This window comes from Sus scrofa, chromosome 6, assembly GCF_000003025.6.
Source record: "Sus scrofa isolate TJ Tabasco breed Duroc chromosome 6, Sscrofa11.1, whole genome shotgun sequence".
In the NCBI taxonomy this organism is placed as follows: domain Eukaryota; kingdom Metazoa; phylum Chordata; class Mammalia; order Artiodactyla; family Suidae; genus Sus; species Sus scrofa.
In genome coordinates this window covers 44102914-44130580 of record NC_010448.4, presented here as the reverse complement: position 1 = coordinate 44130580, position 27667 = coordinate 44102914, and the positions used below count along the sequence as shown (strand labels likewise).

General features: G+C 40.0%; 1 protein-coding gene and 1 long non-coding RNA gene across 2 annotated transcripts in view; one reads left to right on the top strand and one right to left on the bottom strand.

Annotated features, from left to right (window-relative positions):
- UBA2 (ubiquitin like modifier activating enzyme 2) overlaps positions 1 to 27431 on the bottom strand; it is a 38247-nt gene extending 10816 nt beyond the window's left edge. Inside the window, 14 exon segments of the mRNA XM_021097539.1 lie at positions 388 to 500; positions 592 to 685; positions 3320 to 3486; positions 5202 to 5300; positions 5707 to 5764; positions 9053 to 9174; positions 10700 to 10767; positions 16751 to 16872; positions 20261 to 20361; positions 21627 to 21665; positions 21668 to 21690; positions 22931 to 23001; positions 24238 to 24321; positions 27229 to 27431. Coding sequence (XP_020953198.1) covers positions 388 to 500; positions 592 to 685; positions 3320 to 3486; positions 5202 to 5300; positions 5707 to 5764; positions 9053 to 9174; positions 10700 to 10767; positions 16751 to 16872; positions 20261 to 20361; positions 21627 to 21665; positions 21668 to 21690; positions 22931 to 23001; positions 24238 to 24321; positions 27229 to 27366 — 1299 coding nt within the window. The 5' untranslated portion in view covers positions 27367 to 27431.
- LOC110260980 lies at positions 2415 to 2936 on the top strand. The gene is made up of 2 exons (XR_002344638.1): positions 2415 to 2534; positions 2839 to 2936. It is a non-coding gene; the product is annotated as an uncharacterized LOC110260980 (long non-coding RNA).

The following is a 27667-nucleotide window of genomic DNA, read 5'->3' as shown; positions in this document are numbered from 1 at the left end:
GTTGCTGTGGCTCTGGCGTAGGCTGGCAGCTACAGCTCTGATTGGACCCCTAGCCTGGGAATCTCCACATGCCGCGGGAGCGGCCCAAGAAATAGCAAAAAGACAAAAAAAAAAAAAAAAAAAAAAAGTGAAAAAAAATTGCAAAAAGTTAATATAAAGACTCACACAATAAGTTCTTCCAAGAATTCAGTAAAACTAGAAATGTTAGAAGCTAGCTAGCTTCCACCTTAGACAAAAATAAGAGAAGCAAATTATGTTTTCTTGTCTATTGTCATTCCCAGGAAGCTTATTTAAACATGTAAGTCACAAGGTAACATGAACAATTACTTTTCCACTGCTTTAAACCAATTTTGTTTTAATTATAAAATTACAAATAGAAACACTCACTGTTCTACACTGGTCTATTTTTCCTGATAAAATCTTCAATCCTTCCAATACTATCAACCCAGCAATCACTGCATTAGTAGTAGCGATAGCAGGAATAATGTTCCCTGCCATTGCTGGAAAAAAAAAAAAAGAAAAAAGTTTAGCTGTTAAAAAAAAAAAACCTTAGAATTTTAGATGATACAATTATAGTACAAAACAACTTACATTTGATATCAAATCTGCTCTTCATATTCATACTGAAAATATGCATCCTGAGATTTGCAGCAGAGGTGACAAAATCCATTGCAGAAGGATCATCCTGCCAATAATTTAAACAATTTAACAAGTCTTCTCACAAATTTTCTAATTTGGCTAGTACTGCTTTCAGAATAGCACTTTCTCACGTTTATAACAAGTCAACCAGAACAAGAGATGGCCTTGAGGGACAGGCCAGTCTGGATGAGAAGCAGGCAGGGGCTCATCAACAGCTCTTGGGATCCCGGTATGTGCTCTGACCAAGAGTCACCAGGAATTCACTTCTGCCCGAATGAATGCACTGGAAACTGAGTACAAACTATACCACCAGTTTCATTCATTGATGATGGCAATCCTTCCCTGGGCCCCGCCAGTCAACAATCAGAAGGCTGGTTGACAAGCAAAGAACCCAGGGAAGGAAACTAAGGCTGTTTTGAGAAATGTATCAATCATTAAAGGCTCAGAAACACTTGGTTGATTCCTTTTGGCTTTCCTTCTCCAAATTCCCTTCACACACCTACACTCCTATATTTGCTGGTTTTTTTTTTTTTTTTCCCTCAAATGTGGCAGGACAGTAAGCTTTCCCTTTACCATTCACATTCTTCCTGAGCCTATACCCTAGACTTTCTAATCAAATTTCAGCAAGGTTTCCAGCTCTGAACTGAGAAGAAATTACCCTAAGCCCATAAATCAGAAACACCAAAGTTTAAAAGAAAAGCAGGAGTTCCTGTTGTGGCTCTATGAGGACGCGGGTTTGACCCCTGGCCTCACTCAGCGGGTTAAGGATCCAGCGTTGCTGTGCGCTGTGGTATAGGTCGCAGATGTGGCTCAGATCCTGTGTTGCTGTGCTGTGGCGTAGGCTGGCAGCTGCAGCTGGGGTTGGACCCCTAGCCTGGGAACCTCCATGTGCCAAGGGTGTGGCTCTAAAAAGACAAAAGACAAAAAAATAAAAAGATAAAAAAATTAAAGAAAAAGCACTGACAGCATGTGAGTTCTTTACATAATTATTTGGCTGACTGTGTAACCAGAGGCAAATCAACTTCCCGGACCCCAAATTCCTTAATCTGTTAAACAGGTAAGGTGGTGGTGGGGATTAAGTAAGACTACTGAGAGGTATCCAACAGTGTCCACGGGGTACTTCTCCCAGGCAAACTGGCTCATCACACTCATTAGGTATAAATTTTACCCACAGGGGATAATGATTCCCAGTTCCAGGTTTTGTTATTTAGACCCTGTATACAGATGAAAGCCTCCCAAACCACTATTATGACAATAAAAATGAAAAAGAAAATGTTTAAGTTACAGCACACAAACTCTAAAGACTGTTTACAAGACCCCTCAAAAATCAAAATTTACCAGCTTCATTGTAGATGTCTGATTTAACCCCAGTTCCAAAATTTGCACACATAAATCTTAGTTTTCTAAAACTCAAACTTTCCACCTTACTTTAAGACGTATGGCAAATCTTTACAAGCACGTGAACAAGCTTTATCAGATAAATCACTTACAGCCATAGAAAATACTGACTACAAGTAAAATAAGTAAAATTAAGTCAACGAACCTCAAAATATATTTTATAAACTACAAAATACTACTAAATACTGTTTTAACTTATAAGAATAATTACATCCCATTTTTGTATTGAGAGGTCTCTCAGACTTCTAAGAGTTATATTTCATTAGAAAGGCCAAATTATTATTACTTTCAAGGCCAAAGTAGGCCAATGAGCTGTTGGCTCCAAAAGGATATTTTGACTTCTGGTAACAAATTTCTATTACATAAGAAGTTTTCTTAAGACTTTACTTTAGTCAGAGAAATATTTTACTCCAATAAAATCACATTATTAAAAAAAGTCACGTTATTTCTCTTATCAAGTTATAAACGATGAACACATTACTAGAATTTAAAATGAGGTTTTATGGGGAGTTCCCGTCGTGGCGCAGTGGTTAACGAATCCGACTAGGAACCATGAGGTTGCGGGTTCGGTCCCTGCCCTTGCTCAGTGGGTTAACGATCCGGCGTTGCCGTGAGCTGTGGTGTAGGTTGCAGACGCGGCTCGGATCCCGAGTTGCTGTGGCTCTGGCGTAGGCCAGAGGCTACAGCTCCGATAAGACCCCTAGCCTGGGAACCTCCATATGCCGCGGGAGCGGCCCAAAGAAATAGCAAAAAAAAAAAAAAAAAAAAAAAAAAAAAAAAAAAAAAATAAAATAAAATGAGGTTTTATGGAGTTCCCGCTGTGGTGTAATGGGTTAAAGGGTCCTTTGTTGCCAGCACAGGTCACAGGTGTGCCTCAGGTGTGGCCATAAAAAAAAAAAGTAATTAAATAAAATGTCTTATGATACTGCCTGAATTCACACATACAAAATTCATAGTTCAATGTACTAATTAGAGATACAAATATCCAAACAAAATCAACACATCCTCAGAGTTCCTGTTGTGACTCAGGAGGTTAAAAACCTGACAAAGTGTCCATGAGGATGCAGGTTCGATCCCTGGCCTCACTCAATGGGTTAAGGATTTAGTATTGCTGTGGCTGTGGTGTAGGCTAGCAGCTGCAGCCTCGATTGTACCTCCAGCCTGGAAACTTCCATATGCCTCGGGTGTGGCTCTAAAATCAAAGAAAACGAAAACAAAAAAAATCTGGTAGAATAATATACAGTTGATATATAAGTAACTGCTACACATTTTCAAAACAAACCTTGTCCCATATGAGCTCAGCTCCATCCCCCTTTTCTGCTAAATGAACTCTCAAAGTCTCAATGCTCTTTGAAAAAAGACGTGCATAGCTCTTTACATCTAGAACCTGCTGGTCTTTCAGACCTAACTGGGGTTCGTTTTGTTGATCTGATGCATTGGTTTCTTCTCCTAAAGAAAAAAATATTAGAAATTTCACCATTAACATCATTCCTCTACTCTATTTAATGACAATAAGAAAATGAAACAGGAGTTCTCTTGTCACAGCAGGTTAACGATCCAGCATTATCTCTGCAGTGACTCAGATCACTGCTATGGCAAAAAAAGAAAAAGAAAAAAAAAAAAAAAAAAGAAAGAAAATCAAATAACCTGAAACAAATTCCATTAATTATCACGAAGATAATCATGTGCACAAGAAAATCACCAAAATTGACATGGGGAAGGTGTGAGACCATCTCAGAACCTCATAGTTTACTAAAGGATTTACTAAAGGATTCAAAAATATGGTGCAATTGAAACGAATCTGACTAGGAACCATGAGGTTGTGGTTCCCGCGTTGCTGTGGTGCAGGCTGGCAGCTTTAGCTCCAATTAGACCCCTAGCCTGGGAATCTCCATCTGCCATCGGTGTGGCCCTGAAAATCAAAAGACCCCCCTCCCCGCCAAAAAAAATAAATACATAATATGGAAAAGATAAGAAGCATTATGCCCAGAAGAGAGTTAGTATTCAGTAAGTGTAAGCTTTTAAACCAAGACTTGAACTGATCCGCAAAGCATCTGTTACTATAGAAAACTGCTCCATATTGGAATTCCTATTGTGGCTCAGCGGCAACAAACCTGACTAGTATCCATGAAGATGCAAGTTTGATCCCTGGCCTGGCTCAGTGGGTTAAGAATCCAGTGTTGTCATGAGCTGTGGTGTAGGTCAAATATGTGGCTCCGACCCTCTGCTGCTGTGGCTGTGGCGTACGCTGGCAGCTGCAGCTCTGATTCAACCTCTATTCTGGGAACTCCATACACCACACATCCGGCCCTAAAAAGCAAAACAGAAACAAACAAAAAAAACATTTCATACAGACATCCTAAGTCTCCTGGGACCTTTTAGGGTCCAATATGTTGACCACTGCTGTGCAAAAAAAGTCGACACACAAAGTATTGAAAAGAGAGTAGGGTAAGGAAGCAGTCACTATTACAACAGTTTTACTTGCACTTAAAAATTATAAATATATTACTGGAGTTCCCGTCGTGGCTCAGTGGTTAATGAACCCAACTAACATCCATAAGGACACGGGTCTGATTCCTGGCCTCACTCAGTGGGTTGAGGATTCCGTGTTGCCCTGATCTGTGGTGTACGTCACAGATGTGGCTCGGATCCAGTGTTGCTGTGGCCTTGGCGCAGGCTGGCGGCTACAGCTGATTCGACCCCTAGCCTGGGAAACTCCATATGCCACAGGTGCAGCCTTAAAAAAAATTACATATATCTAAGTATGTTCCTAGGTTATATCTTAAAGATATAATCCTACAAAGATACATATACATTCAGTACTTTATGTCAAGGAAAATATACAACAACTAAGTATTACCTGATAAAGGACTAGTTAAATAATACTGACTGAAAAGAACAAGTCAGAGAATATAAATAGTATGATTCCATCTACGTAAAGTGCATACACACTGCCTACATGCATGGAGTTATCACCAAGACATTCCCTACAATGTTAAAAGTAATTATTTCTCTAGGTGATGAGATTTCCAGTGACCTTCCTGCATCATACTTTTCTGAACTGAGTTTCTTACCACTGTCAGGAAACCACAGGGGTATTTAAAAGGCTTTAAGTGAGAGAATTTCCAATTTAGGTATCCCAAAGATGAAAATATATTCTTTACCTTGACTTTGCACTTCAGCCCAGTCCAAAGGAACCGGAGGTTTCCTTTTCCTCCATAGTTTGTCCATTGTCAACAGATACCTGATATCATCTTTAAAAGCTTAAAAAAAAAAAAAATTCCATGAACTTTATATACCTATGCTGATAAAACAAAATTTCACTGTTGATTTTAAACATTACACCATAAAATCTGATTTAAAGGGGAGTGTGGTGAAAAGCTTAAACTAGAGATTCCCTGGTGGCCTAGCAGTTAAGGATTTGGTGTTGTCATCCCTGTGGTTCTGGTGTGGGTTTGATCCCTGGCCCAGGAACTTCTGCACGCAGCAGGTATGGCCAAAAACAAAACAAAACAACAAAAAAGCTTAAATCTTAGTGTAAAAGGAAATTTTACACACGACCCTTAGATTTCAAACAGTTCAAATGAGAGAGGCTGAGGAAAGCAGAGTAAGAGAAATCTGAACTGTGCTGGCCAAGCCTGTCACCCCTCCCTAGTTGTCGTCCCCCACCACCCACCGCCACCGCAAAGCTCCTCAGATCAGTCTGATACACAGTCACATCAAAGGACTAAATAAACACACACACCAACTCCACAAGAACTGAATACAATCATTGAGCCTAGAAGTACCAGAGAGCAGTGTCTCCAAGTCTGTGGGTACATACCAGTACATACCAGTAAATCATACACATTTTAGTTTTAAAAAATCAAAAATTTTTTTTGGCCATGCCTGTGGAATGCAGAAGTTCCCAGGCCAGGAGCTGAACTTGTGCCACAGCAGGAACCTGAGCCACAGTCACACTGCTGGATCCTTAACCTGCTGAGCCACATGGCAACTCCCAAGCATACACATTTTAAAAGTGCTCAAAAAAACAATTTCTTAACCATCTGTGACATCTTTGAAATGTGCTCCCCTCCTAAATAATCTCAAACACACAAAATAACTATTTCAAAAGTAAAAACATTACCATGTGCAGACTTACAGACTATCTCAAGATAGTCTGCACAGTTCTAAATTAGAATACTATTTAGTGAGAAAAATCATACAGCTCTGAGTACTATGACTTACTTTTTTCTAAGGAATAGGAAGAGAATTGGTAACATCTGAAATGGGTACACAGGCAAGTAAATGAGGTGTCCTGTATAATCTGGATAACAAATGTAGCTAAGGACATTTTACAGAGGATCTTCAGCATTGGCTAAAATGCCTGCCAAGTGATGGAGAATTAACATGGTTCTCCAAAGAACAGCTCCACGGCCTTCTTTTTTAAAATTTTTAAAATTTTTCATTAAATTCATTTACAATGTTGTGCCAATTTCTGCTGTACAGCAAAGTACCATGGCCTTCTTTATTCAATGATTAAATACCAGGAGTCCCTCGGAGTTATGTACTGAACCATCTTCATACTCTTCTTTCTATAAACCTATGAATCTCAACCACAGCTCTAATTTAAACTATTCTACTTACCTATAGATTCACTTGTTATCTACTATTTCGTAGAGGAATCTCAAAATTAATTCTATCACCTCCCTCTACTCCCCAAACTTTATGCCCACATCTGTTCCCCCTGCTCTCTCTGAGAATGGCTCTGCTCACCTGCTGCTCAGCAAGAAACCAAGTATTAGTCTTGGCTCCTCACTCAAAACATATAGTCCTACTGAGTGAGTCTACTTTTCCTCCACACTCCACTGGGAATGCAGATGAGTTGTACTTTAGATTACTCTGGCACTGCGCAACTCCAGAAGGTATGGTCCCATATCAGTTACAAGAGGAAAAGCAGGCCCTACAAGCACTGCATACTCTCTATACCTTACAGTGATCTTATAGACTACCCTTTAATGGATTCCCACTGTCTTGGTATAACATCTTTACCATGACCTAGAGAGCCCTTTCCAATCAAGCTTCATCTTATCCTTCTAGTCCTCTTTCCACTCTCCCCTTTAATGGCAATATTCCAGTTCTTCAACCTGACACTTTCTTTTTTATGCTGCATTGTCATCCCCACTTATTCTTTAATGTCTTGTGTTGAAATGTCAACTTCCTCTGGACAGCCTCTTCTGAATCCTCATACCAAGTCTAATAATAATAATGTTTAATAAAAATGGGAGTGGAGTTCCCGTCGTGGCTCAGTGGTTAACGAATCCGACTAGGAACCACGAGGTTGCGGGTTCGATTCCTGGACTCCCTCAGTGGATTAAGGATCTGGCGTTGCCGTGAGCTGTGCTGTGGGTCCCAGACATGGCTTGGATCCCGCGTTGCTGTGGCTCTGGTGTAAGCCAGCGGCTACAGCTCCAATTCGACCCTTAGCCTGGGAACCTCCATATGCCGCGGGAGCGGCCCAAGAAATGGCAAAAAGACAAAAAATAAAACCAAAAAAAAAATAATAATAACAATAAATGGGACCATCTACTTATTGTTAGAGGGTTCTAAAGCATCAGAACTTAATGTCGTAACATCCTGAACTTGAAATTCCTTGTTCAATGTTTGACTTCCTCTCTAGACTACTGAGTTCCCTACAAGAGCTGGGACCCTATTTTCTGCCTCTTTCATCACCAAATCTTCTGTAATTAATGTGGTGTCTGTCACATAGCAGATGCTTAACAACAGACTGGAGATATACTTCAGATTATGCTGGGATTCAACTGTTGTTCAGACTGGAATGGAAACAGATACATTACACTGCTTTAGAAAATATTAACATCCATATCGGAGTTAATGGCATTTTAAGTATGATCAAAACAAAAAACACTTTCCAAGGAAAAGGCTGTCATGAAGAAATAAATGTAGTAGGTTTAAGAAAGTCAATCTGTGACATCTGTTGCCACCGAGGAAAGATGAAACAGAAGCTGGAGGAAGCAACAGGCCGTTTGCTTAGGACAACCAGACCTATGCATGTCAGAAAGCAGACGTAAGGCAGAGTGAAAATACTATTTGAAGAAAAAGCTACAAGAAGGAAAAACAGCAGGTGGAAGTGTTAGTCTTTACTCACACAGAAGAAAAAGAGTTTGTAATGAAGGGGGACATCCTCTGAACAGGTCAATTACATTTACTGGCTTCAAACCGTTAATACATCTTTAAAACCATCTGCTAAGTGAGGGTGGCAAGAGTATATCAGGCAATTTAAGATGATTAGATTTTAAATCATCTATACTTTAATTTAAAAATAAAAGCTGAGTTGAGAAAGCTTCAAGTACCTATTATGATAAACTTGTAAGGAACAAAAGCAGAAAAAAAAAAGACTTCTAAAATACAGACCTGAAGAACTAGCTGAGCTGTAATTAGGTAGATGTAATTAATCTTATAATATACTTCTCTAAAAATATTGAGCAAATAAAGAGTTCCCTGGCAGCCTAGCAATTAAGGACGCGGCATTGCCACTGCTATGACATGGGTTACCCCTGTGGCCTGGGTTCAATCCCCAGCCCGGGAATGTTTGCACACGATGGGCATGGACAAAAAACAAATATATAAGCAAATAATACACAAAATGAAGAGGGATCCAGCCAAGAACAGAGGCTTAGGAATTCAAGAGCAATTGAGAACATGTCAATCAAACTGTCAACACAAGATGTGAGCAGGGAAGGGATGTAAGATAAGAAGCAACAGGAACTGTTGAAAGTGAGGGAAAGATAGACAACCAGGAGTATATAATTGAGCTTCTATATTTTACCTTCTGCAAAGATTCTATACTGATTCGTAATGATGCTACCATTTAAAAATCTGTTTATCCCAACTCCATCAGTGAATTTATTTACTAAGACACATAAGACATAAAATAAGTGTGATTCAACCATGTACTACTTTAAAACCGAGTAACAAAGTATCTAACCACAATTATAAAGAAAGTAAATCTAACCTTGGTAAAAAGTTTAACTGGATCATATCCAGTTGATTTAGCCCATTCCTTAGTGGAAATACGTTTAATGTCACCATCTTCATTAGATGCTCTGGCTCTGGCTTCAGCTTCCATCGGTTCCCCTATAAAATAAATACCATTCTATTTAACTCAAGTTATAAACTCTCATCTACCTGTGAGGGACGAAAAGAGTCACTCATGGAAGTCACCCGCATGTGATCCATTCAGAGTTCAAAGACAAAGAAGTTGTAACATGTTTATCAACATCTTTTTCTACCTGTTTTTTTGTTTTTGTTTTTGTTTTTTTTTTTTTTTGCTTTTTAGGGCCACACCCATGGCAAATGGGGGTTCCCAGGCTAAGGGCAGAATCAGAGCTATAGCTGCCGGCCTACACCACAGCTCACGGCAATGCTGGATCCTTAACCCACTGAATGAGGCCAGGAATCAAACTCGCATCCTCATGGATACTAATTGGATTCGTTTCCACTGAGCCACGACGGGAACTCCCTCTACCTGTTTCTAAAGGCAATATGTAGAACAGTTCCCAGTATAGATCTATACTCAGATCTGGGAACAACCCCCGGCTCTATTTACGAGATTTGTGCAATTTCTCTGCACCTTGTTTCCTCACAAGTAAAACAGCACTGCCCATTTTTAAAAACATTTTCTTGGAGTTCCCGTTGTGGCGCAGCAGAAACGCATCTGACTAGGAACCACGAGGTTGCGGGTTCGATCCCTGGCCTCACTCAGCGGGTTAAGGATCTGGTGTTGCCATGAGCTGTGGTGTAGGTTGCAGATGCAGCTCAGATCCTGTGCTGCTGTGGCTGTGGCGTAGGCCAGCAGCTGTAGCTCTGATTGGACCCCTAGCCTGGGAACCTCCGCCATATGCTGTGGGTGTGGCCCTAAAAAGCAAAAACAAAAAACAAACAAACAAACAAAAAACAACAACAACAAAAACACCCCACATTTCTGTGAAGTTCCCATCATGGCTCAGCAGGTTAGGGACACAATATAGTGTCCGTGAGCATGTGGGTTTGATCCCTGGTCTTGCTCAGTAGGTTAAAGATGCAGCATTGCTGTAAGCTGTGGCCTAGGCTTAACTGTGTGTAACTGTGATCCAACCCCTAGCCCAGGAACTTCCATATGCCATAGATGTGGCGACAAAAAGTAGAAAATAAATAAATAATTTTTTAAAAATTTAATTTTATTTAATTTAGTCTTTTTAAGGCCACATCCAAAGCACATGGAAATTCCCAGGCTAGGAGTCCAATCGAAGCTGTAGCTGCCAGTATACACCACAGCCATAGCTCTGAGGGATCTGAGCCATAACTGTGACCTACACCACAGCTCAAGGCAATGCCAGATCCTTAACCCACTGCTCAAGGCCAGGGATCGAACCTTCGTCCTCATGTATACTAACTGGATTCGTTACTACTGAGCCCACGACAGGAACTTCAAAATAAATAAAATTTTACAATAAATAAATAAAAATAAAACATTGTCTTAAACATGATATAATACATCTTAAGCACATAATATATTATTTAGCATTTAACAATTATTTTCCCTCTCAAACTATCTTATTAAACTAGCAAGATAAAGACAGTACATACAAATAAGAAAATATATCCCAAATACTGTACTCACAGGAAGCTTCAGGGTCAGCTCTGTCAGGAGATACTTCTTGATCAGCATCTTCTTCCCCAAACAACTGGCTATAATTTAAGAGTAATAAATATTTATATACAACAAAATATTCTAAACAAATGTTAACTTTTCCTATTTTCCTCGAAAACAACTAATTCAGAACATCTCAAATCTGGAATAAGGATGTAAAATAAACAATTCATAAATTACACTCTATAACCCTAAAAGTATTAAAGCAATCTGTTTAAAACAGCTTGTTGGGACTTCCTATCATGGCTCAGCAGAAAGGAACCTGACTAGTATCCATGAGGATGCAGGTTCAATCCCTGGCCTCGCTCAGTAGGTTAAGGACCTGGCGTTGCCGTGAGCTGTGGTGTAGGTCACAGACGCAGCTTGGATCCCGCACTGCTGTGGCTGTGGCCGGCAACAACAGCTCTGATTTGACCCCCAGCCTGGGAACCTCCATATGCCATGGCTGCAGCCCTAAAAAGACAAAAAAAAAAAAAGGTTCATATCCTCATTTCAACCACATCACAGGCCAGGTTAACTTTTAGTAGGCATAAATTCATTTCTGTCAGCTAGGCTCTGCAAATTCCTATTTAAAATCTTTGATTAAGAGGCAAGTGAAGAGTTCCCGTTGTGGCGCAGTGGTTAACGAATCCGACTAGGAACCATGAGGTTGAGGTTGCAGGTTCAATCCCTGGCCTTGCTCAGTGGGTTAAGGATTTGGTGTTGCCGTGAGCTTTGGTGTAGGTCGAAGATGAGGCTTGCACCCCAAGCTGCTGTGGCTGTGGTGTAGGCCAGCAACTACAAGCTCCGAGGAGACCCTAGCCCGCCAAGAACCTCCATATGCTGTGGGTGCGAAGCCCTCAAAAGCCACCCCCCCAAAAGAAAGAGGTGAGCAGTTTTACATTCCAATGTGGATAACATTTTGCTGCCAGTACAGTGCTTGTGAAGTATACCTGCAGCTAGCTGTTAAACAAATATTGACATACCTATTATGTGTCGGGCACCACACTGGGTGCAGGAAACTCAGCAGTGGAAAAAAAAAGACACTTTTTTCATAGTAGTACGTAGAGTCTCACAAAATCATAGAAAAGTATTAAGCTGAAATTCCCTTTTGTTAATCAAGTTATCCTAAAAACTGTTTAATAACTTTCAAAATACATGACTTATAATAAAACTATCTTGAAGAAATCCTTTGTACATTTAAAATCTCAAAGATCCTGATACACCTTTCAAGAAAATGGCAATTTATTTCTCATACTGATTATATACCCAATACACTATAGGCCTATAAGAGTTCCTATTGATTTATTTACTCTCTAGATTTAATGTTTTGCCAAACTAGCGAGTATAAAATTGTATGTGGAGCTCCCACTGTGGCTCAGCAGTAACAAACTCAACTAGTATCCATGAGAATGTGGGTTCGATCCCTAGCCTCACTGAGTGGGTTAAAGATCTGGTGTTGCCATGAGCTGTGGTGTAGGGCAGCAGCTGCAGCTCTGATTCAACCCATAACCTGGGAACTTCCATATGCCACAGGTTCAGCCTTAAAAAGAAAAAAAAGTATGTTACTGTGGTTTTATTCTTAATCTTTCAGGTTAATCATTAAGTTAAACATTATATTCATTTGTTTATTGCCTAATTAGGTTTCCCTTTAAGGGAAAAAATGTATTATTTTGTCAGGTTGTCTTTTTCTTACTGATTACAGAAATACATTCAAGATCATAATTTTAGTTGCTTATGTTGCAGATATTTTGTGCCATATAATAGTTTATTATCTGTACATTATTTGTAATGTCTCTTAATGACAAAATATTTGGCGAATTTGAATGTATAAATCCTTTCTTTTATGATTAGCACTTTTTTTTGGCCAAACCCACAGGCATGTGGAAGTTCCCAGGCCAGACATCAAACCGAAGAAGGTCCTTAACCCACTGTGCCACAAGAAGACTCCACGGTTAGCATTTTTTTGTATCTTGAGAAACTATTCCTTAACCTCGAGGATAAAGATTTTCTAATTGAGAACAATTTGAAGTTTTGCCTTTCACATCTAATTAATCCACTTGGACTTAATTTCTATTGTTTATTTACACATTGTTTGAACTAGAGAATATAATTTTTTTCACATTGATAATGAACCGCCTTCTCTTTTATTTAGTCCATTCTTTCATCAGGCATCTATTATGTAACCTCAGCCATGGTCTGTTTATCTCTGCACTGGTAATTCACTGAATTACTTGCAGCTGATATTAAATCTTGACATCTGTTAGAGCAAGTCACCTCAACTTTTTTCCAGGAATGTTTTGGTTCCACTTAGTCTTTATTCTTCCATATAAATTTTAGAATCAGCTGAAAAAGTTCCAATAAGATTCCCAGTTTTAATTAGAATTGCACTGAATCATATTATACTGAATATACACAAATTAGTATAAATATACTTTTTGCTCCGTCAGCTATGAGGGCACCACAGTAACATGCCTAAGCATTCATATCTTGGTTCCTAATATCACTCTTCAATAAACAGAACCAGGGCTGCTTGGAGAGATGTCTAATTGTAGTGCTAGAGCAGGAAATATACAAGATGAGCCTGGAGTATCCTGAAGTACCAGAAAATAAACAACTGCTTCCCCCCAAAATTACACATCAACGGTAACATATTAAAGAGCGCAAAGGCAACTGGAGAGCTCCCAATGGCCCAAGCTGGAAAAAATAAAGTAGCATTAGATTATAACCCAAGCTATAAAATATATACAGGGAGTTCCCTTGTGGCAAAGTGGGCTGAGGACCCGCTGTTGTCACTGCAGCAGCTCAGGTCACTGCTGTGACATGGGTTTGATTCACATGCTGTGTGCATGGTCAAAAAAGGAAAAAATTCAGTATCAACGAGTCCACACTGATAACAGCAAATGGGTGAGAAGAGACAGGACAATATACAGAGAGGAAGAGGGAATAATCACAGCTGGAGAAACCAAACACCTTGAGTGACCAAGGCCTACATTAATAGTCATAAATCATGTTGATAACATGTACCCATCATATGATATGATGAAAATGGCACACTACCTCTGTGGTCTTCCTCTCAATAACCCGTAACACCACTGTATTATCATGAGAAAAACATCAGATTCCATTAGCGGGACATCCTATAAAATGCCTGGTCAGTACTCATCAAAAACGAGTCAAGTTCCCATTGCAGCACAGTGGGTTAATGATCCAGCTTGGCTCTGTGGCAGTGCTGGTTTGATCCCTGGCATGGCAAAGTTCCATATGCTGCAGGTGTGGCCAAAAAAGGAGAGAGAAAAACAAGAAAAAAATAAGACTGAGAAACTGTCACGGCCCTCTTAAAAGAGGGCCTAAAAGAGACATGATAACTAATTATAAAAGACACTGGGGGAGTTCCCGTCGTAGCACAGTGGTTAATGAATCCGACTAGGAACCATAAGGTTGCAGGTTCCGTCCCTGCCCTTGCTCAGTGGGTTAAGGATCAGGCGTTGTCGTGAGCTGTGGTGTAGGCTGCAGACATGGCTCGGATCCCGCGTTGCTGTGGCCCTGGTGTAGGCCGGTGGCTACAGCTCCGATTAGACCCCTAGCCTGGGAACCTCCATATGCCGTGGGAGCGGCCCAAGAAATAACAACAACAAAAAAAAAGACACTGGGTAAATATGTAAATAATGTATCAACATTGGTTCCTTAATTGTTGTGTGTGTATCATGGTAACATAATATGGTTACAACAGAAGAAACTGAGCACTGGGATCCCTGCGCTACCTTCTAATTGTTCTGTAAATCTTCAATTGTTCTAAAAAGTCAAGTCTATTAAACAGGAAAAAAATGCCTGCCAGGAAATAAAGCTTGTAAGTTTATCTCTTGTGAAATTCTGTCATTATACCATTCTATATGTACTTTTCTAAGTGAGTATATCATACCTTAGTCAAAAAATAAAGAAAGCCAAGGTCTGCTATAGATTTCTAGAAGGTATCAGGTTGATAAAGGTCTCTTCCTAATTTACTGAGAATTTTTGTCATGAAAGGGTGTTCACTAAATTTTACCAAATGCTTTTTCTACATCTATGAAGATTATTTAGTTTCCCTTTAATTTTCTAATGAAGTAAATAAAATTTATAAATTTTATTTTTTGCTTTTTAGGCCACACCCACAACATATGGAGGTTTCCAGGCTAGGGGTCGAATCCGAGCTACAGCTGCTGGCCTAAGCCACAGCCACAGCAACAAGGGATCTGAGCTGCATCTGCAACGTATACCACAGCTCAAAGCAATGCCGGATTCTAAACCCACTGAGCAAGGCCAGGAATGGAACCTGCAACCTTAGTGGGATTCATTTCCGCTGCACCATGACGGGAACTCCTATAAATTTTTTATTGTTAAACCATACTTGCATTCCTGGAATAAATGCACCTTGGTCATGATATACTTTTGTTTTATACCATTTTAGATTCATATGCTAATGTTTTGTATAGGATTTTTTCATCAACATTTATGAGTAAGAATGTCTCACAATTTTCCTTTTATCTCATAATGAATGGCCTTAACTGAATTTGCTGTCAAAGACATGATAACCCCATAACATGATATATTCCTTTTAAAAGAAATTATGTGAATTTTGGAGTTCCTGTCATGGCTCAGCAGTTAACGAATCCGACTAGCATCCATGAGGACGCAGGTTCAATCCCTGGCCTTGCTCCGTGGATTGTTGCCATGAACTGTGGCGTAGGTCGAAGACGCAACTTGGATCCTGCGTTGCTACGGCTGTGGTGTAGGCCAGCAGCTACAGCTCTGATTCGACCCCTAGCCTGGGAACCTCCATATGCTGTAGGTGTGGCCCTAAAAAGCAAAAAAAAGCAAAGAAAAGAAAAGAAAAAAAACACTGAATTCATGTAACATTAGAATGATAAATTCCTAGCAAATTTACTGGAAATCACCTGTAAACTCACGTAGATTTGGCACATTATTCAGAAGAATTTAAACCACTGATTAAGTTTCCCCAAGGGACAGTACGATTTCAGGTTTTTATTTCCTTTAAAGTCAGGAAATTTTGAAGTATTTTAAATGAGTTTATCCAATCATTAAATTTTTAAATATCCTGGCATAATCTTCTCTTATTATCATCCATTCTTTTCCTTATTATCATTGTAATCTATGCTGAGATTACACTCCCCACTTAGTTATCTATCTTTCCTCTCAACCTGCCAATTTTTATTTTTTGCTCATAACTCTATTACACCTTCTTTCTAATTTTTTGCTTACGACGTTGTTCTTTTTCTAACATAAGTTGAAACCTTTGCTCTCTATTAATGTTCACCTTTCTTCATGTGTGTAAGCCTCTCACTTTTCTTCCAACTACCACATTCAATGTATCCTACAAGTTCCACACGTGGTATTTTCAGTATCATTACAAAGTTTTGTGGAGTTTTTTTTGGTCACACCTGTGACATCGAAGTTCCTGGGCCAGGGACTGAAACAGCAGTAATGATGCCAAGTCCTAAACCATTAAGCTACCAGAAACTCAAAAGTACTTTTAACTTCCATTTTTTTTAAACAATGAGTTGCTTCTCTTACTGGGTTCTTAACTGGCTGTGCCACAAGAAAAACTCCAATGAATTACTTCTAAGCATGCTTTGCTTTATTTTGCTTTTAGGGCCGCACCCTCAGCACATGGAAGTTGCCAGGCTAAGGGTCAAATCAGAGAGCTACAGCTGCCAGCCTACGCCACAGCAACTTGGATTTGAGCCGCATCTGTGACCTATACCACAGCTCATGGAAAGGAGGGACCCTGACCCACTGAGTGAGGCCAGAGGTCGAACCCACATCCTCATGGATACTACTCAGATTCGTTTCCGCTGAGCCACAACAGGAATTCCTAAGTGTGCTTTTATATTTCCAATACAGATTGTATTCATTAGTTACATGCCTGTCTAATCAGACTAAGCTTCATCACAATTACAATTTCCCCAAGGTATTAAAATAAAATGATCCCACTGTCCATCATCAGTCTTAAAAGTATGCCCATAAATATATATATACTCTTACTTGAACAAATATTTCGCCCAAACGATGCAATGAATAGGTTCTGAAGGTGTGTTACGAATTGTACAGCCGGGAAAAGTTCTCTGGGTTGGTTTGGGATGACATTCGTAACACTCAGTCACACCCTGCAAAGTCAGGATATGAGAAAAACATTTATCCCATGATGGTACCTAATATTGTAAGGTAATATAATCATAAACATTTTATTCATTCATCTACATACCAACTGTCAAGAAAATTTAAAAATATAGTGACTCCAAAATCCTTACTCTGTAGATAAGGAACTATAATTGTCATAGTCACAGCTAAGGTTCAGCCAGGACTACTCTGACTACTGGCCCTGTGAACACCATTACAATAAGCCAAATAAAAATTACTACACCTGAGGAGTTCCCATTGTGGCTTGGCAGTAATAAACCCTACTAGTATCCATGAGGACGAAGGTTCAATCCTTGGCCCTGCTCAGTGGGTTAAGGATCCGGTGTTGTTGTGAACTGTGGTATACGTTGCAGATAACCATTCAGATTTGGCATTGCTGTGACTGTGGCATAGGCTGTAGCTGTAGCTCCTATTTGACCCTAGCCTAGGAACTTCCATATGCTGTAGGTGTAGCCCTAAAAAAAAAATTACTGTACCTGAATATTAAGCACAAGTTTACCTTGATCACACCAACAGATTAGAAAGACAAATAAGTTTTCCAACCAATTACCTCTCAAAGTTGTGAAACCCAATTATTTAAATATTTTGTATAGCTTTATCCTTCTAAGTTCCTAAAGATTAAGTGAACTTAAAAAGTATTAATTTGGAGGGAGTTCCTGTTGTGGCTCAGCAGTAACAAACCTGATTAGTATCTGTGAGTCCACAGGTTCGATCCCTGGCCTCACTCAGTGGGTTAAGGATCCAGCATTGCTGTAACCTGTGGTGCAGGTCACAGACACGACTCAGATCTGGTGTTGCTGTGGCTGTGGCTTAGGTCAGCAGCTGAAGCTCTGATTCGACCCCTAACCTGGGAACTTCCATATGCTCTAAGTGCAGCCCTAGAAAAAAAACAGAAAAAACAACAACATCCACAAAAAACTAACAACAAGAACAACAAAAACAGCATTAATTTAGGAGCAGGAGTAGAATAAACTGGAAGGTTAGGATTAACATATACACACTACTATATATAAAATAAAATAGATAGGAGTTCCCGTCGTGGCGCAGTGGTTAACGAATCCGACTAGGAACCATGAGGTTGCAGGTTCGGTCCTTGCCCTCGCTCAGTGGGTTGACGATCCGGCGTTGCCGTGAGCTGTGGTGTAGGTTGCAGACGTGGCTCGGATCCTGTGTTGCTGTGGCTCTGGCGTAGGCCGGTGGCTACAGCTCCGATTCAACCCCTTAACCTCCATATGCCGCGGGAGCGGCCCAAGAAATAGCAGCAACAACAACAACAACAAAAAGACAAAGACAAAAAAAAAAAAAAAAAAAAAAAAAAGATAGATTTATAGTATAAACTGAATCACTGTGCTGTACACTTGAAACTAACACAACATTGTAAATCAACTATACCTCCATTTAAAAAAAATTTCTAGAGCTATCCAGATACATGGAAAAATCCTGCGTATTGTTAACCAAATACTCTTCGTTTTGTTGCTAAAGGGTTTTTTCTTTTTCTCTTTCTTTTTTTAAACTGGGTTTTACTTTCTTCCATTTTAGTTGATTTACAGTGTTCTGTCAATTTCTACCGTACAGCAAAATGACCCAGTTATCCTTTTCTCACGTTATCCTTCATCATGTTCCATCACAAGTGACTGGATATAGTTCTCATAAAGGGTTATTTCTAAAGCTACACTTTAAGGAATCCCAGAAAGAACCTTACAGCACCTGAGACGATTTTCTTTTCTTTTTTCTTTTTTTTTTTTTTGTCTTTTTGACTTTTCTAGGGCCGCTTCCCATGGCATATGGAAGTTCCCAGGCTAGGGGTCCAATCGGAACTGTAGCCACCGGCCGAAACCAGAGCCACAGCAACTCAGGATCCAAGCGAGTCTGCGACCAACACCACAGCTCATGGTAACGCCAAACTGAACACAAGCCACACCAGTGACAATGCCAGGCCCTTAAACCACTGGAGCCACCAGGAAACATCCTCAATCTCAGTCTTAATACATACTAGTGTCTCAGAATCATGCTAATGAGCAACGTCTTTCTAACAATGCTTAAAGACCCCAAACCTGCAATCTTGTTTTAATATACACTGCAGCAGATCCAGGGTTTTCTCCATGATGCCATTTCTGGTGTCCTTCCAATATGCTCTCTTGGGGCAGCCATATGGCAAGCAGTCATCCCTCTTACACTGATATTTACATGACTTTGTTGAATGATATAAGCTTCCAAACAGTAATATTAAACAGTAGAACAACTGAAGCAGAGCCAGAATTTTAACATGGGTAAACCACCAAAAAGCAGACCAAAAAAAACAAAAACAAAAAACCCCACAAATTTAAAGTAGGATTTAATTCTGTTTAGTTTCAAATCTGCAAAATGATTCTTCAAATGTATCTATGTTTAATTTCTTACAAGAAAAAAGATCTGAGCAGTGAATGAATAACAATGCTGAGACTGGAGTTCCCATCATGGCACAGTGGTTAACGAATCCGACTAGGAACCATGAGCTTGCAGGTTCGGTCCCTGCCCTTGCTCAGTGGGTTAAGGATCCAGCGCTGCTGTGAGCTGTGGTGTAGGTTGCAGACGTGGCTTGGGTCCTGAGTTGCTGTGGCTCTGGCGTAGGCTGGCAGCTACAGCTCCGATTCGACCCCTAGCCTGGGTACCTCCATATGCCAGGGAGCAGCCCAAGAAATAGCAAAAAGACAAAAAACAAACAAACAAAAAAAACCCAAATGCTGAGACTGTACAAACAGGGTTATGAACACACAGGTATACTCACTCTCTAGTTCTATCTAAATATTTGAACCATTTCACAACCTCATCGAAAATTGTTTCATAGTACTCTTCACATCTATATATCCATACTTTTTTTTTTTTTTTTTTGTCTTTTTGCCTTTTCTAGGGCGGCTCCCGCGGCATATGGAGGTTCCCAGGCTAGGGGGTCGAATCGGACCTGTAGCCTCTGGCCTACACCACAGCTCAGAGTAACTCGGGATCCGTAACCCACTGAGCAAGGCCAGGGATCGAACCCGCAACCTCATGGTTTCTAGTCGGATTCATTAACTACTGCGCCAAGACGGGAACTCCTATATCCATACTTTTTTAAAGTAACTTTTTACCAGACTGGTTTACCATATATCAACTACAGCATGACATGTCTACTAAGAATTTTAAAAGGCAAGCTTATTATGATTGCCAACCTAAGGATTTTAATCACAAGCTACATGACACAAAGTAGCAAAGAGCTCAAACACCTCTGCCTGTACTCTTTTGGGTACCTTTATAGCATCCTACCATATCACATATATCCAAAGTTTACTTTTTCCCTCCTTAAGGTCCCAAATAAAGAAAAAAAAAGTTCTTTACCTTTTTGATAGTGGTTACTTGCCCAAGATAACCAGCAGTTCCACTCTCAATAAGAGGGACATCAGCTGCTAGACACATTCTATTAACATGGTTGCGGGCAGCTGGAAGAAAGATACTAATTAACAGTTTACAGGAAAAAAACAAAGAAAAAAGTTACAGTTACCTTTAAGTAGGATGAAATTCACCCAAACTAAATTTTTTTCATGTTTACTTCATATACGATTTCCTTATAGCTATGACCAAAGTAATACAGATGTTACGTATATCTAAGATATTTACCAAAAAAAGTTATTTACCAGCAAAATTTTAAACTTAAGAAATTCAGATCACAAATTTACTCCAGGAAAAGCACTGCATACATATTATTTTAAATTCCAAAGTGTGATCTGCCTCTTCTACTGCTGTGCCTACTTCTATTAACCTTGGCTAAAACAATGTTTCAATGTTCTCCAAGTCCTGAACTTGCTCTTATTCTGCTATCATTATCAGCTAATATACATACGTGAATGGAGAATGTGGAATATCAACTTGGAAATATTAAGGCAGTTTAAGGTTAGGGGAAAAAAGATGAGTCTAGTTAAGTGTTATCCTGACTCTCATGCTAATTTGTCTGTTTTCTCACTTGATTATTTCTGGCCCAAAAATGTTAGAAACTCATATATTATTTGACAGATGTATTTTACATGTGGAAATAATTATAGAAAAAGAGTGTTATTAAGTATTTTTACTCCACATTCCAGACATACAGATTTTATAAAAATAACTGGCTATACAATATTGATTATATGAAACATCACCACTACTGTGTAAAATTTAAATAATCTACAATGTGTGCATGCCATAGGATCCCATCTGATACCTTACAGCACCAGATATACTGAAAATAATTCAAGAGCCATGACTCCAACGCTAACTTTGGCATCCTGTTGCCTTATTGTCAAAATAGTAGTTTTTGGCCCTAATTACCCTTTAGATCATTTGGGGAACTGTGAAAAAATATGATCTTTACATCCCATCCAGAGTCTAATTTAATTAGTCTTGGGTAAAAAAAAATGGGCACTGATATTTCTTAGATCTCCACATAAATGAAGGATGTCACACTGTGTTTAAGTGCTGGGATAATATGAAACATACACATGCATGCAGCCCTATGCAGTCATGCTCTTCAACGATTTTAACTTCCCCTACATTCACATTAGTTCTAGTTAAAATTATAATCAACCGGTTAGCTTTAAATCTGATCTTACTTCCCTTTAGGTCTTTGAGGGTCTAACTCATAAGGAAATATTTTTGTTAATACTAAATGTGTAAATAACCTTGTTATGGAGGAAGGGGAAAATACTTAAAAATATTAAAATAATCTCACCTCTGTTATCTAAAGCATTCATAACCAATATAAATTGTCGAAAAATTCCACATTATAGTCAGGGCTACAAAGTAAAAAAAAGAAAAGAAAAAGAAAAAAAAAAAGAAAAGAAAAAGAAAAAATGGTCACCAAAATAACTGGCCTTACACATGAGCTTCATAATACAATACAGGGTCCTAAAAAGCATATTAAAGTAATAAGAGTGCAAAAATAACAGATATTAGGGGTCTCAACCATATAGAAAGGTTTGCCTTTTCCAAACACCATAAAAAATTTAAAAGAAATTATTTCCCCCTAATTCCTATGAGTGATTACATATCCTTTTTGGCCAGTTACCTCAGGCACAAGAGTAGAATCTCAAACTGGCATGACTTCTACTAGTCCCACCAGGCCTTCTTGGGGCAGCAAGTGCCTGGGAACATGCAAAGAATACATTCCCAGGATCAGCCTGGCCTCTGGCTTCACCTCACATGGTCAGGATCAGGCAGGGGTCAGGCCCCTAGGGTCCCTGCTTTTAGCAGCACTGGGAAAGCAACACAGGCTAAGCAGGTTGTAGGGCTATAGGCAATCTTATAGAGCAAACTAGCAGAGAATAAAAAGGAAGATATAGGCACAAACTCCCTGAAAAAGCATAAGACTTTTTCTAATTCCAGGCCTCAAACAAGAACATATTATTTTTAACACCATTTACTTGTCAGCTGGAGAACAACGACAGATAAAGGATATTTTAGACCCAGAGTTCCTTTGACCCAACACCTCCAAAGCTATATATCCACTCTATCTTTACTGAGATCAGAGCATATTTAAGTACCATCCAAACTACTGCCCCATCACAATTCTCACTGTTATATTACAGAAGTGACAATCCCAGTAAATTATTTCGGGAGAGAATCTTTTAAACTGAAAAAGGGCACAGCTAAAATCCAACAGAACGAGAGCGATATATTTAAAAAGCCCAAATCACCACATATAATTTCTCATAGTTTAGAATATCTTTTTATTTAAAATAAGACTATAAGTTCCTTTTAGGTTTCCAAGTAACTTATTTATTGAAAGTATTAAAGTAACTCACCTCTTACCTAAATCATTCAAATCATATAAATATATAAAAATATGTATAACTTAAATGAATGCCACTTATGTGGGCACAACCTATCACACAAATTATCCCCCCCCAAAAAAAAAAATCTTAAAAAGCAGAATGACTTTTGAGTTCATACATTTAGCTAATAAAAATATCTTCCAAAGGTTTAATTAAAAATTCACAGCAAACATAATTTTGCAACATAATAATCAGAGCATACTTCATGATGCTGTCATGGTAGGCTATGATATTAGCTTTCGGGTAAAACTGCAGTACACTTTCTTTGGCAACCTGGAAAAACAAACAACACTAAATTACTAATTTACTAAGTTACTACAACATTTCTCTCTGTATGTGAAATATATTTATGGTGCACAACAGTTGTTTCACCTACTTACATAACACTACCTTATTAAAACCTAAAGAAATATAAAAATGTTAACAGAAAATTTTATTAAGATTAAGCTATTACACATACTTAGAAAATAACCAGAGAGCTGCCCCTCTCATACACACCTGTTCATGAATGGCAAGCTTCAGCAAAAGTATCAAATGCAGTAACCAAGTAGTCATTTACCCAAAGAATATCTACTAAGCATCTTCCATATAAGAGAATCTGCATAAGGCACTTGGTGAGCAAAAGTGACATTAATCAAATAATCACCTAGATAAATTTAATTACAAACTATGATAAATATACACAGAAAAAGTAGAAGTTGTTGGAGTTCCTGTCATGGCTCAATGGAAACCAATCTGACTAGTATCCATGAGGACACAGGTTCGATCCCTAGCCCCGATCAGTGGGCTAAAGATCTGGCATTGCCAGTGAGCTGTGGTGTAGGTCACAGATGTGGCTCGGATCTGTTGTTTCTGTGGCTGTGGTGTAGGCTGGGAGCTGTAGCTCCAATTGGACCCCTAGCCTGGGAGCCCCCATATGCCGCTGGTGTGGCCCTAAAAAGACAAAAATAAAAGTAGAGGTAGTTATGAGAGAAAGATCTGACTCAGTCTAAGAGGTTTAGGAAAGCACTCCTAGAGAAAATTTGAAATGTGTAAAGAAGAGTGGAAGTTTGCCCAAAAGCCTAGAAGAGAAGAAAAGGGAAAAAATGTTTAAAAACCTGAATCAAGATGGACATTCAAGGAACTAAAGATAAGTCGGGGAGACTGTCTTTTAAAGAGAACAACAGCACAGGGTGTAGCTTCTCAAGCTCCCAAGTACAGGAGCAGCCAACCAACCTCCAGGGAATATAGGAACACAAAGCTCGTGCCAAGTAAATAATCAGAAATTTAAGTAAGAGAGGGACACCATTTACAGGTTTGGGTAGAGTACTTTTATTTCCCCTGCAGACCGAAAAATGAGGACAGTCTTCAGTCCTTTACTGGACAGATCTTACTTGTCACAATCCCTCAGGTACAAGGAGATGGCTTCCCCATGATCTCCCTCATACCAGAGTCCATAAATAGAAGAGCCACCAAAGGGCAGAAATATAAACGGCTAAACAGAAAACGATAGGAGAAATACAAAGTTACCTGAGCCTTTGATCTTCCAACATGTTTCTTTTGAAACAAAAACTGTCTGTTGAGGTTGCTGACATCAATAGTATCCAGATCAATCTACAAATGCATAAACTCCAAATAAATCACAAATTTCCTCTATGTCTGAACAATAAGTATCACTACCTCAGCATCCATAACCCAGAACTTCTGATATTTTCTACATTAGTGGAGAAAATGCTTTTCAACCAGTAATACCAAAGTTGCTAAGTTGATAAAAATAATTTCATGCAGGCGTTCTCTTGTGGCACAGGAGGTTAAGACTCTGGTGTTGCCACTGCAGTGGCTTTTGAGTTGCTGCTGTGGCTCAGGCTCAATCCCCGATCTGGCAACTTCCATATGCCACAGGCACAGTATGATGCATGTATAAATAAGTAAATAATTTAATGTATGTTTTTTAAGAAAAACCAGGATTTAATTTCAGAGATAACTTTTTCAAAAATGTTATTTATTTTGTGATTTTCATTTTTTCCATTATAGTTGATTTAGTGTTTTGTCAATTTCTACTGTACAGCAAAGTGACCCAGTCATACACACACACTCTTTTTCTCACATTATCCTCCATCATGTTCCATCACAAGTGACTAGATATAGTCCCCTACATCTATACAGCAGGATCTCATTTGTTTCTCTACTCCAAATGAAATAGTTTGCACCCATTAACCCCAGACTCCCAGTCCATCCCACCCCTTCCCCTTGGCAACCACAAGTCTGTTCCCAAATTCTATGAGTCTCTTTTCTGTGGAATCAAAAATATTTTAGGATACATTTTGCTCTTTAATCATCCTGACAAAAAATTAAGAAATTCCTTTTTTTTTTTTTGGGCTACACCCATGGCATACGGAGATTCTCAGGCTAGGGGTCGAATAGGAGCTGTAGCTGCTGGCCTACACCATGGCCACAGCAACGTGGGATCTGAGCCATATATGCAACCTACACCACAGCTCATGGCAACACCAGATCCTTAACCCACTAAGTGAGGCCAGGGATCGAACCTGCAACCTCATCGTTCCTAGTTGGGTTTCTTAACCACTGAGCCATGACCAGAACTCTGGAAATTCCTTCTATGCCCTTATATGCCATAAAATTAGTTGAAAATGTGTTATACTGCCATCATTTCTTCATCAATCTAGTTACTCTCTCAAATAAAACATAATAGATTTAACTGTGCCCTGTTTTTTTCTCACATGACACCTGGCAAACAGATTACTGAATTTTTGCTGCTTTAATTCAAAAGTCTTTACCTATGACATAATTTCATTTACAATTATTACCTGAGGGCTATAGAAGTAAAATTCTACACAAGGTTAAAAGTGTTACACTTTGGAGTTCCCACTGTGGCACAAGAGGATGGGTGGTGCAACATAGGTTGCGACTGCAGCCTGGATCTGATCCCTGGCCCACGAACTCCATATGCCAAAGGATGACCAAAAAAGAAAAAGCAAGGAAGAAGAAAAAGTGTCAGGTTTTAAGTCTTAACTAATTGCTGCTTAAAAGTCAATATAAGCAGAGAGTTCTCTTGTGGAGCAACAGGTTGTCACTACAGTGGCTCAGGTCACTGTTGTGTTGAAGGTACGATCCCTAGCCCAGGAACTCCCACATGCCAAGGGCATTGCCTGCCCCACCTCCAACCAAAAAAAAAAAAAAAATATATATATATATATATTTATATGGAAATATAAGATATAATAATAACTAATACCACTTTCATTCCATCTCAATAAAATATGAGAAATGAAATATTTGTGAAATCACCAAAACATATACTCACCTAACATTTTTTATTTGTACTTCCTAAGTTTATATTGAAATTAAACCAAATAAAAAGGATCAGCATTCATTTTTCAGGTGCCCAAATTCACTGTCTTGTCTATTACAAAATGGTCCTTTTAAAGAAGTACCAGGAGTTATTAGCAATGCAACAATCATATTTGGGATATGTGATACAGAACTGAATGGAAAGACTAACTCTATAAGAACCAAACAAAAATGCATAGTCTTTTCCCCTAGTCACTCATTTATTAGTTCAGTCAGCCACTTTTTTTTTTTTTTTTTTTTAAATTCCATGTCTTCACTACGCCTTAAGACACTGTAAACTCACATCCAAACTCCAGGTTACAACTCCAATTACAAAGTTCACAGTAATAGAAATAACTTGATTCTAACTACAGTAACTTCCTGTCATTGCAAAAGTTAAAATCCTAAACATCCATCTTTAACGAAATAAGCGAGCATACGATCTAAGGTGACAACAATGATTGTAACGCAGATTATGTGCCCCCAGAACAGAGGAGCGCGAGTGCCAAAGGAGTTCTACAACTTGCTTAGCGATCCAAGGTAAGTTACTAAACTCCACTGCATCTCCTTTTTCCTCTTATCTGTTGAAAATAAACTGGAATGAAAGCAGCGTTTACAAGCCTATGAGAGTAGTGAAGAGTAAATGCGTTAAGGCGAGTAAACCACTCAGGGCAGCACGGGGGCTCCAGACAAGCGCTCAGTAGGTCCAGGTTGCTATTACCGCCATACTCTGCTCTGGATCATTATTTCTGAGTTATGGGGGACTTCCGAATTGAACATTCTCAACATCCATAAGGGACACAAGACAATCACCTTCTGCCTCGGGTTAAAGCTGGGGAACTGTTCTGAAGCGGGGACACCAGTCCGCTTCCACACCCTATAGCCGCCACAAATTGGCGCTTCCCGGGAAGCGGGGGGCGGCCCGCCGCGGGACGCCCGGAAGACCCGGGCCCTCAGCCCCCTCGGCCTCCTCGGCGTGCGGAGCCGGCCCGGGATGCGGCGAGGCCGGCCCCGTCCCCGTCGAAGAGCTTCCTCTACGCAGGCAGCCACGACCCCGGGGCCTCTTGGCCCAGCCCCGCGCCCCAACTCCGGTCCCGACCCCCGGGCCACGAACCCCCGGCCCCGTCTCCACGGCCCGCCATTCAGCCCGCGCGCACGCCTGGCCCTCACCAGGTCGATGTGTGAGAAGCCGGTGAGCACAAGGTTTTTAAGGAGCTCGCAGCCGATGCCTCCCGCGCCCACCACCAGGACCCGGCCGCCGGCCACGGCCTCGGCCAGCTCCCGGGGCAGCCCCCGCGACAGTGCCATGGCGGGAAGACCACGAGCCGCGGCGGAGGCGGAGGCGGGAGAAATGAGCCGCGGCCGGAAGCAGGTGGGGGAGGGGCGCCTCAGCTTCCGTTCCTGCGCACTGCGGCCGCCAGTGGGCGCCGAGTGGGCGGGGCCTTGGGAGTCCCTGGGCTGGTGGCTCCAGCTCAGGCTTCAGTTTAAGCGGAGTGTTCACACCTCTGGGCGTGCTAGAGACTGGGAGCCTTTCAGGGACGTGTGTACTCCTCTATCCGGCTTCCGGCTTAAGACGCCTAAGGGTCGTCCTGTAGCCTGAGGTTTGGAC